The 19401-nt window shown below is 38.3% G+C and overlaps 1 protein-coding gene across 1 annotated transcript; it reads right to left on the reverse strand.

Moving 5' to 3' along the window:
• Positions 1–897: 897 nt before the first annotated feature.
• On the reverse strand, positions 898–19196 carry LOC580935 (GTPase Era, mitochondrial). The gene is made up of 11 exons (XM_030991945.1): positions 19078–19196; positions 16225–16419; positions 15278–15408; positions 14636–14713; positions 14088–14134; positions 11589–11650; positions 9304–9416; positions 6141–6989; positions 5070–5219; positions 4383–4463; positions 898–2477 (listed from the first exon to the last, which is right to left on the reverse strand). The coding sequence occupies exons 1-11, from the start codon at positions 19184–19186 to the stop codon at positions 2367–2369; spliced, it is 1926 nt and encodes a 641-aa protein (XP_030847805.1). The 5' UTR covers positions 19187–19196; the 3' UTR covers positions 898–2366.
• Positions 19197–19401: the final 205 nt, after the last annotated feature.

A 19401-nucleotide genomic window follows, 5' to 3' on the forward strand; every position in this document is an offset into this window, starting at 1 on the left:
AGGTTCAGGAAAACAACTTGATAATTTCACATTTACAAAGCATTTCAGTTTTTAGTTTTTCAATGCCTGAGATTACTTTTAGGTTCCAACTGATGAGTACGGTACTACTTTTAGAATTGGAGGTAATTTTGAAGAAAAAAATATTACCCCTGGGACATGACAGGTTTCAAGATTAAAATAATGTCAGTATTAAATAGAATAACATCAATATTTTGTCATTTTTCAAATTTAACTTTTAATCTGAAGTGCTCCTGAATCCTTTAAGATATTTTCTAGTCACGTAGCCAATTCATTGGATTAGAGACAAATTGTGAACCAAAAATGACGTTTTTGTAAGGTCAAATTGTAGAGAGTTACTTGTAAACACTGCTATATCGTTTTCCTCTGTGTGGAACTGACATTATGCATGGTATTTTTCAAATGTCTTATGTGCAAGCGATGCAATATATTTACCAATTGTCACTATGTAATAATGATAATATAAAGTATTTATAAATACGTGTTGACTCCACATACACATAACTAATGACCTAAGTGCACAATTCAAGAAGAGAAGTAAGAATATAAGAATGTACAAAAAAGGAACTATTTAAACACAACTTACTGCTATTTCTATTAGATGTAATTTGAGCTTTGTTAGGGCATTTTGAAACAATGTTCACCCAAAATATTATAAAGATTACTTGTGGCAGTTGATTTTCACCATTACGATCCAGTATGTGCAAATAGTCCCATGATTTCTTTGTTTTGTCAATTGAATTAAAGGGATCAAGGAACAAGCATATGGAGTCCGACAAATTGTAACTTCCCCCCCCCCCCTCCCCCCTCCTGTGCCCCCTCCCCCACTCCTGCGGATTTAATGTTCTAACAGATGAAAACAGTACTCATTGCATTGTATCCAAAGGAAAAAGGTGCTTTATTACAATGCCATTACAGTCAAACCTGTAGATAAAGACCACCCACAGAAGACAATAAACATGGTCATTATAGACAGGTGGTCTTTTTGTACAGGCTCTCTTGGTACATGTTTCCAATGAGAAACACTAATAAAAGGAAACCAAAAATGTGGTCCTTATAGGCAGGTGGTCTTTGCGTACATGTTCCAATGAGGAACACTATTCAAAGGAAAACAAAAAAAGTGGTCTTTATAGACAGGTGATTATTCTATACAGGGGGTCATTAATGAATGTTTTACTGTATTACTCTATGGTGGCAGGGGTTACTAGATCAGGGCCTTGTTTCATAAAACTTGTTATCAACAAAAAGTTACAATGACTAATAAGCTATTGAAATCATGGCATTTGATTGGCTGGGAGCAAAGTTATATAATTTTTGCATTTGTTATTGATAATAAGTTTTATGAAACAGTGTCCAAGTGAACCGTAAAGCTCATTGGAGTTTTTACACTCCTACTTATAATGTATATTGTACACATGAGTGTGCTGGGGACATGTTACAATAAAAAGCACTACTAATAAATTGAGTATATGTTGTGTTTTATTTTCATTTGTTTATTTATTTATACATTCCAGCATTTTTTGTAGACAAAAAATATACAATGTTTGGCGAGAATAATTCCTTAAAAAGCTGATCTGAATGGAAATGTTAAAGATAACCCTCCATGTATAAAGGCCTTGTCATATATCACAGATAGAGTATGAAAATCAGTTTATGTAGACAAATCATAGGATTTTGATAATGCTTATGGGACTTCGGCACTGATTTTCTTGCATCCAATACTTATTTTATATAGACTGATTTTATTTTATAGCTACAGTTGCTAACTGGTAGAGATGATATGACCAACCCCTTACATCACACAACATAGTCTTGAGATTCCTCACATTATTATTGATCTTTCAAAATTAGCATAACATGCATACTTTTCTGCTTCTCCCCATGCCAATCATTTATGATGTGTTGAATCCCTTTTAATGTCTACCTGCAAATTGGCAACTCAAGAGGCAGCATGTCAGAATCTAGTCTGAAATGTCAGAAAGATGCAATCATAATTCATTTACTGAACATACCATTATGCATGTATATATCTCTCTGAAATGAAAGAGGGAAAGAATAGGTGTATTTTTATAATATCATACCAACAATTATTTCAACAATTATTTCAATATTACTCAGATTAAAAAAGGAGGGGGGGGGGGGTAACTATCAGAGTCACATTAAGTTTTGAGACCTTGTGTCAGCCCAACAATAATTGATCATTGTTCCATAACGCTTACAAGGTTTAAGATACAAAGGACCACGTCCTTGTCCATATCACTTAACATACATTCATAAACATATTTAATATATTGATAAAGAACATTTAAGAGTGATTTGATCTAGAATACAAGATGGTTTGGTGCATTTCATTTCTTGAATCTGACATGAAGACTCAGCTTGACATCACAGTGGAACGCATCCATCAGATCTTGGGTTGCTTGGCGACCAATCCATGCTAGCTTCTTCTCCAACATCCTCTGAAGGAAGAATTGTGTGAGAAATTGAGACAAGAATGAGAAAAGATTTAAAGGTAAAGACCAGTTATGGTCATGCGATAGCATTGTGAAAGAAACGTTGTGGAATCGATCAGAAAAGGTTGATCATCTAGCATTTAGCATCTGCAAGGTTCTGGAATCATCAAAATGATAAGAAATTCGGCCCATTCTTCGTAAAGTTACAAGCACTATACACAGAAAGATGTATATGGGACTACCCTATATCTCTCACAGACCATGAGAGAAACAAATACCAAATATATGAATTAGTAGGCGGTTTCCCGGCAAATTTTTTATCATCATGTATTAGTCAAAACATATTCTTTCACATGATTGGTAATGAGAGCTTCCATTTCATTTTTTGAAATTGGGGCGTTTCCAAAACTGGTCTTTACCTTTAATTTGATTTGATTTATTTTTCCACTCAAGTATCCAAAAATTAAAGACACTCGGTAGTTAGCTCTCATGGGGAATTCAACAATGTTCGGGTGTTTACCCAATAAGAGGTGCTGTCAATCACCAGAATTAGCCTTCAGTTTTATGACCAGCAGGCCTTATGTAATGTACTGCATTTTCCACCCATTCCCCCACATGGTAAAGTCATCATCTCACTTTTCCCTCACCCGAAAACTCTCTGAGAGACGAGGTGGTATTTCTTGATTTGCTTGATTCGCTGTGTGCAGACCTAATACCTGTACACACATTAATGACTTTTATTCACCAAGTCTGGTGTCAGCGAATTATGGCCTTCTGCACATGGAAACTGACGAGTGACTCCCTTTAAATGACATATATAAATCATACAGATGGACAGAGTAACAACCTGAGAGAGAATGGATGAGACGTAGATCACAGAACAGATGGAAATCATTCCATCTCATGGCACAACAATCCCACACATTGTATTCTTTCAAAGAATTTTTTTTTTTCTTCCAAGGAGCATTAAAAAAAAAAGGATATCTTTATAGTGCACATATCCACCCTGCAAGGTACTCAAGGTGCTCAAATATTACCCCAGCTCTGCTAGGCTACTGATTTCAGTGCACGCAGTATTCACAGAATTCCTTTCTACCTCTACCCATTTAAAGTCACATAGAAGTCAGCTCTCATGGGGAATTCGACTTCGTTCGGGTGTTTAACCAATAACAGGTGTTGTCAATCACCAGGATTAGCCTGGAGTTTTATGACCATTAGACCTTATGTAATGCTTTGCTTTTCCCCTTGCCCGAAGACTCTCCGAGCATGTTCCGAGAGAATAGGGGGTACATGTAATTCTTGACTGGCCTACAGGTTTGCTGTGTGCAGATTTGTACTCCCATTAATGGTATTTCCACCAAGTCTGGTGTCGGCGAATTATGGCCTTCTGCACATGGAAACTGACTACCCACTCCCTTTAACACCTGGGTGTGGAGCGGCAAATGTGGATTATTGTCTTGCCCAAAGACATTAGTGCCCCTGTGGAACTCAAGCTGTAAAACCATGTGATCCACAGTCCACAGAACTATCCACCAGACCACAACACCTCTACAATGAGAAGACTCCACCATGAACAGTATTAGTGATACTTCACTCAAAATTCCACATATGTTGTATAAACTCTTGCATACACAACTGTGTACTGGTTTAACATATACCGGTTGTAGGTGGGGATTAAGATTTTGGGCATGATCTAAACTATTTTTCAAGTCTCTTTTTGTTTCCATATTCCTTGCTTAGGAAAGTGGCCTTTCCCAGCGACATTGATCTATGGAGGTATAAATATAAAAAAAGTAAGTTGATTAAAAAAAAAAAAAATTGGAGGGGGGGGGGGGAGGGAGGGGTGCTATTTGCAGGGAGGGGTCATCCAAACTACTGGTGTACAAGAAGATAAATAGATGATATACATACCACATGAGATTTCTTATGACAGATCAGAATCTGGACGATGTGCAGCTCACCGTTTTCCCCTGTCCTCCATAACTCAGTGGACTAAAGGACAAAAGTAGAGGAGATAACTGTCATTATAGCATGGGTCAAGTAATTTATACAGGTATTACGATCTGCATCAAGAGAGTGAGTGAGAGAGAGAGTGAGAGACAGAGAGAAAGAGAGAGAAAGAGGGAGAAATAGGGAGAGAGCAACAGTTGAGGAGACAAGAAGGGAAAGGAATCGCTTAAAATGACATCACTACAAAATAGAAAAAAGACTTCTTGGCTCAAAACCACCCAAAATCAGAATACCAGAAAATTTAGGCAATATTGAGCCTAATCAAGTGTAATAGATCATTTATTTACCAGCTCCACTTCTTAACAATGTGGTTCCACCTCTATGGGCCAAAATAACATCTCCTCTGAGGCAACATTGGTACCCACAAAGATGGTTTATTTTGTTGGTTAAAACGGTTATTATAATTCCTGACCAAGTTTTGCTTGACACCTGTGAGATGTTGTAGGGGACCTCCCGAGGAAGTGCCTCAAGACGTTTCTCTCTAATTGCATCTTTGAAAATCTCCTCTAGGGAAAATAGTTCACCACAAACATGGTTTATTTTGTTAAAACACAGTTATTATAATTCCTGACCAGTTTCGCTCCATACCTGTGATATGTTGTAGGGGACCTCCTGAGGTAGCGTCTCCAGAAGTTTTTCTCTAATTGCATCTCTGACGATCTCCTCTGGAGTAAGGTTGGTCACCACATCCTCATGGTACTCCCAATCACCAGGCTTGGCGTTGGTTACCAAGAACTCCTTGAATATAAACACAGCAAAGAAGTGTAAGTCTGAAGGCTTATTTGTGTTGTAAACAAAAAAGTTTAATTCTTAAAGCCCCACTGTACTACTTGTAGCTACATGTACTTGCTCCCTCTATATATAAAACAATTCCTAATCTGTGACTATCGGTCCCCCATGATCCTCTTTTTCTGATTTTAATTGAGAGCTGAGAATTGAGATGGCCACGTGTCAGTGTCTGGGTGGTTTAATCTCTCCTGGCCAAACTAGTACAGACAGGCTTTAATAACTGAAGATTTACACATTAATACCTTACGACATGTATGTGTAGGATGAATCTGACAGCGATATAAACTGTTGCCCATAAAGTTAGAATATTTTTGTCTCGCCTCTTTTCATGAAATGATTGTGACAATATGCATGGCCCCTGTGGGGCGGAAGTTCCATTTCCCTTAATGGCCATTCTCCAAACATTCCCGTCTTCAACATTCACCTCGCCAAGGACAGAGGGCAGAATCTCTCATTACTTCTTCTAGTGTCTTCTTTCTGGGGGGTGTTACACAAGTACTAAGATCGTCTTTAAGTTGGATCAACTATGGCAGGCCGTTCGTGCCACTGTTTGCTCTCACCATTATGATCTTTAGATAATGATATTATATTTTCCTTCAATAATGAATCATCCCAAAATGCAAATTATTTAGATCTGTGACCATGCTGTCTACATCCTTTGAGAGACCAATGCCAGTTATTGGTGAGAGCAAACAGTGGCATGAATAGCCTGCCATAGTTAACTCCAACTTAAAGTCGATCTTAGTCTTTGTGAAACACCCCCAGGTCTTCCATCGACTTCCAATGACTTGGAAATCTATTCTGGGATTCTTGTTTGTTATACGCAGTCACTAAAGCAGGTACCTTACAAGAGACACATCACTAGCTTACCTTTAGATCATTCACACCGTCTCCATGGAGAGCAGATACCATGTAGACAGCCTTGAATCCATTCCATCCACTCCTCTCCTTAGCCATCCTCCACATTCTCTTCCTCTCCTCTCGTTCCCTCTCCATCTCCTCCTTCTCCATCTTCATCCTCTCCTCATCATGCCCCTCCCTCTTTTGCCTAGCAACCACTCGATCTCCATCATCCGAGAGTTCAAAGAGGTTGGCAGTATACTGCTGCATAATATCTTTTTTTCTCATGTCCAGGTCATGTGATTGCACTGTGTTGCCTTCTGTCACCTGACTTGAATCGTCTGTCACATGATCTGTCACATGACCTTCATTTCCTTGTATTTGGTCAAGTTTGGGGGGTTCCATCACCTGACTTGTGCCATCTGTCACATGATTGGTCATGTGACTTCTATTTTCTTGTATGTGGCCTTCGGGATTGGTGCTAGAGAGTTCTGAAGAGGCCTTGCTGAATTTATCATGATCCTGGACATGAAGTCTACTTTTATCCTCTTCCCCGACAGACGTCTGAGACCAGCTCATCTGTTGCATAGCATTCACCCTCACAGATGGATTGTCCGGGCTACTTGATGACTCCGTCCCACCTCTGGGCACACCACTATCAGCAAGTCTGGAAACCACCAAGTTCCTTTCATCGTTTCCCATCTCGCTTTCCTCCTCACCTTGCCTTTTCTCTGTCCTTTCAGAATTCAGACTTTCTCTGATCCGATCCTTGAACTTCCCCTTCCTCCTGGGAGACACAAACTCCTTGCCATCGACCACACCTTCCGTCAAAACCTCGGTGATCTCAACTAAAGACTGCTTGGCCTTCACAGCATCCACCTGGAAATTATGAATAAGACAGAGATATGTTATGTTTATGCAAAAATACAATGTCTATTTACATGAATATATAAAGTCTAAAGTGACATAAAAAGTAAATCCATTGTCATAACCTTGGACCCATCTTAAAATTTGGATTCATATGTGATGTCTTAAAAGATAAGGTATAAAGGATTCCAATTCCATAGCCAGCCTGTTTTTTTCAATGCATTATTGGTATGATTCTAAGAGCATCTGTCATGACTTAACCCTTACTGTACTGGGCTATTTTGAGCACCTAGTGACTGGGGGGGGGGGGGGGGGGGGGGGGGCTGGGAGGGCCCCCCCCCCTATGATCTTGGCCGTCGAAAGTCTGATGAACGCGAAAATGTGCATGTTTGTAGATATTTACGTAAGGAACAAGATGGTATATAATTAGTTTTTTCCTAATATGCAAATTGTTGTCATTATAGCCTAATTAATTATGCAAAATGCTAATTTCATGCATTTTACAGAAAACTCTTCATATTTGTCTCTAGACTTGTGGAGAATGTTGAAAATGTATTGAATAAATGTTTTCTTCATCTCAAATTCATAAGGTTACATTATTTTTATGATATTTGAAAATGCATAGTTTAATTTGCATAAATTATGAATATCAAATCTGAAAATATACAGGGAACTAGATCTAGAATCATTACAAAACTTGTCAGACTCCACTTTTTGAATGTTAATTAAAGAAACCCATTATTCATATGAAACTTCTTTTCTAACACAAAATAGTTATTTTGATGTAATTAATAATGATAATTTATGCAAATTTGATGCAATTTTCAAATATTTATTTTCTTTTGTATTTTATTGTTTTTTATATCTTTTTATATCTATTGTTTTATTTCTAATGTATTCTTTTGTTCTAAGTTACTTTGAGAAACATGTAAAAGCAAAACTTAGGAAGAAATACATTTCTGCTTGTACATGAATATATGCAATTATAGCATATTTTTGATGACATGCGCATATTAATTGTTATGTAACACCTTACAGGTGTATCCGATTTCGACGAAAATGGTATCAAAATGCGTAAGACTTGAGGGAAAAAATTCATGAAACGACAATTCAAAATTCCAAGCGGTTGCGGCGCAATCTTCGAAAATGTCAGGGCGGCGCAATCTTCGAAAATGTCAGGGGGGGGGGCCTCCCAGGCCCCCCCCCCCCCCCCCCAGTACAGAAAGGGTTAAAGATAAAGGGCAGTTCTGGAAACTTTGGCCCAGTCTTGGTAAAGTTACAAGCACTGTACACAGAAAGATGTATATGGGATTACGCGACACATGCACGATATCTATCCGGTCCAAATAGATATAATAATTTATCAAATAGTTCAATTAGTAGGCAGTTTCCCGGCAAAATTTGTGTCATCTTGTATTAGTCAAAACATATTCTTTCACATGATTGGTAATAAGAGCTTCCATTTCACTTTTTGAGAGGGGGAGCATTTCCAAAACTGGTCTTTACCTTTAAGGATTCAGTCACTTCTATTTCTACTTCTACATTAATTTTTGGTAGAATGTTTGGTATCCCTTCAAGCAAATTACTAACAGTTTTAAGACAAAAACCACAGTAGTACAGAAGAAGGCGCGATAGCTCAGTGGTAGAGCAGTGGTCCAGAAACCATGTGGTTTCGGTTTGAAACCAAATTGATACGCTAGGGCCATTTGGTAAGTAGCCTATCCGATATGCGTCAGGCTTTACAAGTATTCTAATCGCGTTTATATGGAGAGTGACATCGGCGCAGTCAGCCCGAGCGCCTATCATCACTGGTGCATGCGAAAAGTTTATTTTCTTTTATGTACCATGTTTCGTTCGTAGAAAATCTACGAACCCCCTGTAAAGCTCTTTCATGAATATTTATGTAGCATAGACCAAAATAGGCCAATGAGCGATGGGGAACCTGGAGATGATATTTGATTGGTTGAATCAAAATTATCGATCACCAAATAAGGCTAGTCTTATGAATCATGCATGCAAATTCGCTCGTCACACATACGATACACATATATGAATAATGATGAGTTGACCAGTGATGATAGGCGCTCGGGCTGACGCCCGCGCCGATGTCAGTCTCCATAACGCGATTAGTACACTTGCCATTTAGCCCGACGCCTACCGGATAGGCTTTTTGGTAAGGGACTAATCTTCATTACCAGGTCCTTCAGAGAGGACTTAAAGCCATCGGTCCCCTGGTCGTTTAATTCCAAGCATACACATGCTTTCTTAGCAGTCATGGAAAACAAACAAACAAACACGAAGGTTTGCTTTAATACTATACATTTACCTTATTCAGGATCAGAATAGATGGAATATGTGGGTGCGTGTAGAGTTGAAGAAGAATCTCAGGATCCATTTTCATGTTGGTCCATGTGTTAGATACATCCACCAACACTGCAACTGTAGTATACAAGATATATTTATTTCATTTTATTTTTTACTTATTGGTATATAATGATCGACCTGCAGCACAAGGCTGGAAGGGCCAATTTACAAAGGTACATTGATGTATATACATATACATGTACAATAGTATTACAAAACATAGTAAATAAATCAGTAACATATTGACAATACAACAGAATTATATTGCGTTTGTTTATGTACATTAAATGAAAGGATGTACTAGCAAGAGATATAAAAGAGCAGGGGAAGGGTACATGGCTCATGAAGGTGAGAGAGAAAGAGCGAAAGGGGTAGAGAGAGAAAGAGAGGATGAGAGCAAAGAGAAGGTACAATGAGAGAAAGAGAGAGAGAGAGAGAGAGAGAGAGTAGAAAATGGAATGAACACAAGTAAATAAACATACTAGTCCTAAGTACATGTAATACATTCATGAAAATTAGGAGAAGTCAAATTTCGGCGAGACAACAATAATCATCATACAAGTACATGCAAGAAGAGGGAAAATGGAAGGTTGAACGAAAAAAAGAAAGAGAGAAGTTTGAAGAGAGAGAAAGAGAGAGAGAGAGAGAGAGAGAGTGAGAGAGGGGGGATGGAGAGAGAAGGAGGGAGAGAGGGGGCAAGTGAATATAACAATAACTGAAATAACATATACATACACCATAGGATCAAGGCATACAGGCTGAAATAGTGACATTGATTCAATGACTCAAAATTAAAATTAATATACATGACGTGCAATTAGAATGAATCACGTTGCACAGCCTTGAGCCTCATTCAGGTGTATGGCAAACAAGTGAGACAAAAATTACCCAAATGGTCTATTTCTGAAAAGTAAGAAGCATCAAACCAAAGGAACAGCTATAGTGTGGAGCCTATCCCCCCCCCCCCCCCCCCTCCCTCCCCAAAAAGAATTCTTTACAGAGTGCAGATTTTCTGGACCCTTTATACATGTAAATCACAGTTCAAAAGCCTAGAAGGGCTGCTCTGCATTTCCTATACTCTATTTGATACCATATTTTCCAAGGAGGTTATCGTCAGAGGGGTTCATATATGGGTTGCTGTTATGCATCATTGTGTCGTTGCATAAATGAGGGTTAACACTATACGATATATATTTTGTTGACTCTCTCCTACATCTAGATCTCCCTTTCCTATTTCAAGAATATGTCAAATAAAAATCAAGTATCCAGGCATTCATTTAACTCTTACTTTATACTCGTACATCATGAAAGACTTTAAAGTTCCAAGCGGGTGACAAAGGGGCCGCCACCATCTTTTCTACAGTGCTCTAACACAGAGACAAATCTATATTTCGTGTACAGTGTATCTAGATTTCATGTATCGCCTACTGCGACTTGCAATGAACCCAGGAATGTTATGCAAATACAAGCAACTGAACGGATTGTCTATCACTCCATCAAAGGTGAAAACTTGAAAGTGAGAGTTAAAGCACTCAAACGGATAGCAGCAAATATTACAATGGCAGATTCTGCCCTTCACCCGTTTCATAGATGCAGGTGATGTTCAAGTGGAAAAAACTCTGTTCCTCAGATAGGACGTTGAATGCAGGCCCCGCTTATATGAGAGTCACTACCAATGAATGTTAAGATCCCAGTGCACCATTGGTGTAAGAGTAGGGGAAAGTCTGGTGTAGTGGTACCTCTGCACATCCCACTTGGAACATGTATACAGGTTATACACGAGAGACTTAAACTAGAAGGAGATGGGCGTCAGTTTCCATGTACAGTAGGTTATAATTCGCTGACACCAGATTTAGTGGAAATACCATTAATGGGTGTACAAATCTTGGACACACAGCAAACCTGCCATAAAGAAATTCCCCTAGTCTCACAGAGAAGCTTAGGTTGGGAGATACCTAAGATAATGACTTTCGCATTTGGGGCAATCGGTGGATATTGCAGAGCATATATAGGCAAGGCCTGTTGGTCATAAAACTGAAGAATAATCCTGGTAATTGGCAACACCCTTTATTGGGTAATAAATACCCGAATGGTGTCAAATTCCCCATGATCGAGAGCCCACTGAATTCTGTGCGTCTATAAAAGAGTCATAGTGATTTACTTCAGTTTTCCCCTCTCAGGCAAAGGTGATGCCAAACCCATGATAATAACAATAAAAAGAGAGCGAGTAACCAAGATAGTACCTACCTAGGTCGGACTCCAAGAAAGTGTTCTTAGCATCAACTAGCAGAGATCTAGGTAACTTGTGTCTACAAAAAAAGTAAGAACAATTTTTTTTTTAATGCAGATTAAGCAAAACATTTTTATTATAAAATAACATGAGCCTGGCATTTAAATTTTTCAATTATACAGTGTTGACAGAAGTCAAATGAGTTAAAAATAAATTTCTTACATTTTGTGGTCATCCCCTGTACTTGTAAAGCATACAAATTTGCATGCACTTCCACTGAAAATAACTTTGAGCAAGTTATTCCAATCAATACACTATTTTTACTTCTCAAACTTTTTTTTCTTCCGATTTTGTACACATTCATACATATCATTTTCATTGTTGTGTGTATCTGCTCTGTAATAAATATGTGTAAATTACATTATTCAAGGGAACTTTGCAACAGATGGTCAATGGAATTGGCTTTCCTCTTGCTCTCCTATTTTATTTTAAAGACCATATTTCATTTAAATTGAATGATCATTCTTTGTACATTACCATGACATGATTTACATGAAGTTATTTTATTAGGTGGTCTGTCGATGACAGATCACCTATTGATTTCGTTAGAATTTTCTTTCTTTATTTATTTCTTTATTTATTTATTTATTTTTATTTCTTCCGTACACTTTTTTGTCCACACGTTTACTCGAAATCGACATGGTCAATTTCCTTCAAATTTGTGTCAGTCATCAAGCCCTATGATTTCAAGTCTAATTAACTTTTTCAAGTTCATGGGGTCATCGTGACGTCATCCAGGCGCCATTTTGTAAAAATCAGGTCACTATCATATCTCGATAACGAGTAATCAAAAATAAACCATATTTGGTATACATTAACTTCAGGTCAAATGTCAACTAAAAATGTCAACAAATTTTGCGCGCGCACTTCGACGCGCACGTACGCGCGCATCAAAATTTTAAAATGCTCAAATTCGTTCCAAATTTGTTTTGCACACGTTTCAGGCCATTGTAAGTATTTTCAAAATTTTGCGCGAGAGCACTTATTTTTTGCGCGTAATCGCGCGTACTGACATTTTACAACATAGAAACGCCAAATTTTCTCTATCACATCAACCACATTTTTCCAAGCATTTTGATACCTTGTTCACCTTTTTCTGACCAGTGATAACGCAATGAGCGTCCGTCAAAGTTAACAGCACGCGCGGATCTGCGTTATCCCTATCCACATTACATGTGCAAAAACAAGCTTATACAAAATTCATTTTAACTCTTCAGAATGGATAGATACCCCCAATTTTTTTCATATTTAGATAGATTATGAGTCGGAGATATGATTTCATGTCTCATTTGACCCTCAATTAACTCATGACGTCATCATAATGGCCTCCGAACTCAAAATTTCAATTTGCATATTATGACGTTAGCAGATTTTTGGAAAAATGATTGTATCTCTGTAAATATTGACCAAATTTCTTTCAAATTTTGATATGTTTTAGCTGAGAATATTTTCTACAAATACAGTCACCACAATATTTCATTTTGACAATAGCATCATGGCGTATTTTTGCGATTAAAGGAGGCATGTCAATTTATCACATTTTGCGTGTATTCTCTATGGGACATGACCTTTTCTCAAAACTGGATTCTACATTCTTGTCTTTCGCGAGCAATATCTCCGTCGTTTTATCTTCGTTTACGCTGAGCTTTGAGTATGTTGTAGCTGAGACAATATGCTATCGTAAGTGTGCCCTCTATTTTTCGATCAGATGCCGGGATCATGCTCATATTTCACTTACAAAGTGGGATTTGAGTTTTCCATTTTTCGTTTACATGTAATCTCTATGGGAAATGTTTTGGTATATCGGTAACGCACTTGACTTCCGACCTCGAGGTACCTGGTTCGAGTCCGGGCGTCTCAAACAATTTTTTTCTTCACTTTTTTTCTTTTTGACCTTTCACTGTACCATCTCCTTTGAATATTAAAACACGTACAATCGCAAATAATGTAATAAACAACCATATTTCCTTTATTATTCCCCTATTATCACTTGATCCATTACTTTTCGTGTGTAATCCTTATAGGAGATGACTTTTTCTCAAATCTGGATTCTACATTCTTGTCTTTTGCGAGCAATATCGCCGTTATTTCGGCTTGATTTTTGTTGATTTTTGAGTATGTTGTAGCTGAGACTATATGCTATCTAAATGTTCTCTCATTTTTTTCAGTCTGATGTCATCATGGTCTGTTGATGATAATCATCAACATCATCATGATCATCATCATCATCATCGTCATCACAATTACTATCAAGATCATCATCATCATGATCATCATGACGATCATCATTGTTTACATGTCTATATAACTTCTCCCTTTCTCAAGATAGTAAATATTATAATCTATCATAAGACTTGAAGACAGACCACCTTATTCGTCCTTGTGACGAATTAAATTCAGAGTTTCAATAACCAAAAAAATAATAAATACTTTATTAATATGTAAAACACACCTACCTCCTGCCTTGAGTGTAGCTGATCAGGCCAGGCGTATCTAGCAGCACCTTATAAACAAAATAGAGATCAAACATGACAAAATCAATTTATGTGAGATTTACCATTGGAGGAGAATGTCAGAAGGCGTTCATCTCCTTAAAGAAGGCATTTTATCTTTATTGCTTTTATCCACCCGGGTGATGAATGGCTACCAGTTAGGGTGTGAACGTCATAGTGGTTTGATGAGTATGGCGCTGCCTGTAGAAATGGCAACTGGCTGGAATGCTTTCAAGTGCATATATGGGTGGGTGATCACTTATATGCTGAACCGTAATTTTATCCAAAGACCCGTGTACACATTTATAAAGGGTTTGATCAATTACACAATTTACCTGTAACTGTAAAAGTGTGACATTTATTACTGTGCTCCCTCGCATGGAAAATCTACTCTAAGAAACATCCAATGATCTGTTGACTCTACATTACAAATCGGTGATTTAACCATGATTTACAAACACTGAATGACAAACACTACAAGTAAAAGATAACTTATTTGACCTTTGACCTACCACTTGAGTGTTCTTGTGTGTGATGACAGCTAGGGCCTTGCTCATGGTTGTATGGACCTTCTGTGAGACAGCACATATCTGTTGATAGAGAGAAGGGGATCCTTGAAGTTACTTTGAAGTTACATCTAAAACTTTCTCATTTTTGTTCTTGTGATGATACAACTCGTGTGGTAAGTTTATTGCTATATATTTTCTTATTTTTGTCTTCTTGCATCAAGTAAAAACTGCACAAATATAATGATATTCATTCACAACGAGGCCTTCCAATCTAGCTACAAACTGCACTCAAACCTATATATAATATCCACTCCAGGGAGACAAGAAAGTAGTCTTAAAAATGGGGAAATGGGTCTTTATATACAGGTTTCTTTTTTATACATATATGGATGACGATGGGGCAGGAGGATGGGGAGGGGATAGGATCAGGTCAGTGAGCTCTAAATTTGATTTCCAATCATAAATATCTTGATAATCAGACAGGCGATCGGCTTGTAAAAATCATGGGGTTCTAAACTGACCTGAAGGTTTATACTTTATCATAGCAGCATTGCAGCATGAGCTAAATCCAGGATTTTGTTTTAGAATCTGAGACAAAGATTTCCAATCCCTTTAAAGAGGGTAAGTATGGAGAATGGTACTCACTCGTCTCCCGAGGAGGCTGTTTATGAGGGTTGACTTTCCTGAGTTTGGAGTGCCTACGATAGTAACCCTTGAGATCCTGGAGTCTTCGGGTTGGCAGGAGGGTCTGGCCAGGAGTAGAGACTGCTGCTCCGCTGGGCAAACGACAAGGTACTTTGAAATTTGTCAAACCTGACATTTATTTATGTTTAAACTAATAATGATGACAATGATAACGGCTTGTTGTTTATCACAACGCAATACCTTTCTGACTGAATATGCTACATTCAAACTTCATTGAAACTAAAACTGTAAGGAGAGAAGTGTTTAGATCACATTGACTAAATTTCAAGTGAGTTTTACAAAAAGAATTTTACAATTTCTTCACCATTTTGAAGTAAACCAAACACAACATATTTCAAAGACATAATTTTTTGTGGATGAAAACTACATAGCAAAAATTCATGATAGAATTGTTTATATTACCAGAAGTAAATTTTTTTTTTTTTGTCTTGCCTAGATCTTACTACTTTCAAGGCAATAGAAAAACGTACAACTTGGAGAATAATTATGATCCAATTTTCACCATTACAAAATCTCAACAATATATTTTATTGTGAGTAAGCCAGTTTGTAGATACAATGTATGCATTGCCAGGTAATGGTCATTTGTAAACAATTGTAAAACCCATTGGGATGATAACTGGATGTGTGGTCATCAAAGTACATTCTATGGAAAACAGGCTGAATTACTTCGATCAAGAATGCAAACAATAGGTATTCATGTGGCAGCACCATCACTTTGGCACTGATCATTCTAAAATGCACAGAGTGGGACTTCTCTATGTTTAAAAGATCTGTGGATATTCAGATTCATTTGCACCATGAGATAATTACAAACTGGCCTATGGTCATCATGACCCAAATTTCACCATTCCAAGATATTGACAATCTCTTTTTTGTCTTGCTTACCACTTTCAAGAGGCACAGGTGTGTAGAATTCAGGCTCTCTTTCCCCTTCATCCACAAGGTACGAGTTCGGTCCTTGGTCTGTGGGCTCAGTGGTTGGTTTATGGACTGTCGACCTAATGGTACTCTGCCAAATTGACCTTTGACCTGGCTGGCATATTGCTTTCAAATGAAGGATGGGATTCCGATGCAATGTCCCTATAGAGATAAAGACATGTTAAAAGTTAAACAGATAAATGATTGAAATTTCAAGACTCAAAGCTTTACTTAAGGAACTTGAAACATTTTTTTTTAGATCTCTAGATGTAGAAAATTCAGTAGAGAATTTCCTTACACTTTAACACAAAATTAAAATTTCAGCAATTTTCCTTCAAATTGGGTCACTTATGAAAGTTTGATGTCTTGATGAGTTAAAACATGCTCTCAACATGATCAATTGACAAGATTTGAGAGACAGAGCACTTACGTACTTACGTACTTTCTCTTTGATCTTGAATCAACGATATACAACATGATGTTATTCATATGTGCTGCGCCGGTACCACGCATGCATGTTGGCTATGTTGAATCGACGATATACAACATGGATGAATTGGTTTAGGACAAGGAAGCACCCCTTTTTCCAATCAAAGACATCTTCAAATCAAAATTTCAAGTGGTTGACCAGATGCCCAGGCCAGAGCAGAGGAGTCGAAAAGCATTGCAACTTGCAAGTCTAAATTTTAATTACTACTTTTTTAGATTTCCCAAAATAGGACCAAACCCGCTGGTTTAGGATCTGGAGTTATGTCTAGCTTTATGACTACTGATTCTGCACGTAAACGGCAGGGGCGCTGGTCCTAGGTTACGATCGTCTTCGTAAACGTCGACAGATGGGTCCGCAAAAATAAGGATCGTCCATATTTTCGCTGATGATTCTCATTTCGGAACCGCGCGTTGGCGATGCGAAAAACAGATTCCGCGATGATTTTCGCGATGCATTTTGACTTTGAACAGAGACTTTCACATTATGAGCAATAAATCCTTGGGAAAACGGACAACCCATAGAAGTTGACAGTGAACTCTTGTTTTTCGTATCGCCAGCGTGCCGAAGTCGACAAAAAAAGTGCGCTAAGTCAGAGTAAGAATACGATCCCAAGAACGTTCCTTATATTTTTAGGACGCATTCTGTCCGCGTATACAGGATATCCTTGTTTATGCAGACGATCCTCATTCTCGGACCAGCGCTCCTACTTAGATCTACCAGGGCATGTGAGTTAAATGGATTCCGCATCTAAGAGGGCCCTTTGAAGCAGTCCGTTGCACCGCCGAGTCTTTTTTCCCCCTATCATAATCCCGTTAATCCCCCACCCGGACCGCACAGCTCGTAAATTTCACTCCCGAAACTGAGTGACATAGGGCTCGCGAAATGCATTGTTGGAAATACACATCGGCTGCTATCGACAAAAATGGCGGCGTACAGTAGGGAAGAGTATTTGGTAGGCGACGATTTAGACTTTCTGACTGATTTTGAGGAAGATTTGATTCTTGAGCCTGGTGTATGGGAAGTTGGAGACCAATACAAGTTATGCACGTGTGAAATTCCATCAACGGAAAATCTTATTCGTTGCAGCGAACCAGAATGTACGGTTAAATGGTTTCATCGTGAATGCGTAGGCCGCTCCATGTAAATAGGCAGCATTTGAATACATGAATAGTCAATACACTCACAACATACAGTACAAATGCACATAATCATCCCGATGCGGTTGATCGGCAAGTTTGACAGTAGACTCACAATTTTAATTTTTAAATTATTCTTTCTAACATCAGAAAGTTGAACAAATTGTATTTTAATGCTCTTTAGGTGTCATCAATCGTCACTATAGTACTGCCTTTGAATGAAATCAGTTGAGTTTTGTACAGTGGTGTTTGAAATGTTGAGAATCAATAGCACAACTTTCAATACACGGCCAGGGTAGTAATGCAGCTATGTGTGTTTTCACCAACAACAACCAGCATGTACAGCCCAGCGAGCACGGCGGCTTTCGCGTCGCCGGCCCGTACTCGGGGTGAAAAGTGGTGATGAATTGACAACTTCTAACCCTCATTAAACCAAATGCGCAATTATACAACACAGTTTCATTTAGTTATTTTAAGAGATAAACTTATGGACTACCTTCCTAGCTATGTAAAAATTTCGGAAACTTTCGGAAAATGTCAATAATTAGAAGAGAACGTGATGATGATGAGAAACTTGCATTCACTCTAACTCACGATTTCCTTGGTCGATTTCGCTGGTTCAGATGGCTACGTCTTCAGAAGAGTTATCCGAGCACAGCGAAAGCATTTGATAACCAATAGCAGGTTGCCTTGTGCCATAAGTTGTCGATTTTGTATTTTTGTCTGTTATAGCTATATACATCTTCAATGAGTATGACGTCATTTTCTCGGTGACTCGCATGGCTTCAAAGCCTTTTTTTTACGACCAAGTGTTTGGAGAGCTTAGGGAAGCAGGCCGCGTTGCGTAACACTTCGTAACATTTGGATCGCCAGAGCCGGGCGGCTGTTGATGGATTTGATGGCTGAAGAGGGTTACATTACTTGTTGTTAAGCCAAGTTAATCTTGAATATCTTTCCCTCGGGAAATTCTTTCGAGACGGAATCTCCATTTAAAGTCTCACCTCCCTGGATCTACTGGTATTAAAGCTACAAGGGTTATCCACAGCCCACACCACACAGAAATGTACAAGTGGGACAATACTACAAAACAAACCTCATGAACTTGATGAAGACATCAATATTTCTAGAATATAATAATGCCAAAATTTTCAAATCGCTAATCAAAATAATTTTATCTATGTTTTCAGTATTTACCTATCATCATCTTCACGGCAAACGATAAATTACGGGAAATATCTAGATTTTTGCTCCACAACGTGAGCCCCGTGGAGGCTGCCATGTTTTTTTCAAGACATGATTTCATCGAAACTCTTCGTCGAGCTCCCTCTGCGACAATTTTACTGCTGCATGCTTTTTGGTTTAGTTCTTGGGTTTGATGATTTCCACTAGGCTTGGTGTAAGAGGGCGTCTTGCTCTCTTTTCTTCAGCTCTACGTTTCTGTGATTCAGATGCTCGAACTTCATGCCTTGTAGTTGTACGTTATCACCAATCTGTAAGGATTTCCTCCAGAACAGATCG

This window comes from Strongylocentrotus purpuratus, unplaced genomic scaffold (genome assembly GCF_000002235.5).
Source record: "Strongylocentrotus purpuratus isolate Spur 01 unplaced genomic scaffold, Spur_5.0 spur5_scaffold_2, whole genome shotgun sequence".
Lineage (NCBI taxonomy): Eukaryota > Metazoa > Echinodermata > Echinoidea > Camarodonta > Strongylocentrotidae > Strongylocentrotus > Strongylocentrotus purpuratus.

What these genes read in the sequence shown, in the direction of transcription:
- LOC580935 (XM_030991945.1), bottom strand. Translation starts at nt 19,186, where the DNA reads ATGAAATCATGTCTTGAAAAAAACATGGCAGCCTCCACGGGGCTCACG. An exon ending in ACCTGTGCCTCTTGAAAGTG is followed by an intron (nt 15,409 to 16,224) that starts GTAAGCAAGACA and finishes TCGTTTGCCCAG; the next exon opens with CGGAGCAGCAGTCTCTACTC. An exon ending in AGCTACACTCAAGGCAGGAG is followed by an intron (nt 11,651 to 14,087) that starts GTAGGTGTGTTT and finishes CTTTTTTTGTAG; the next exon opens with ACACAAGTTACCTAGATCTC.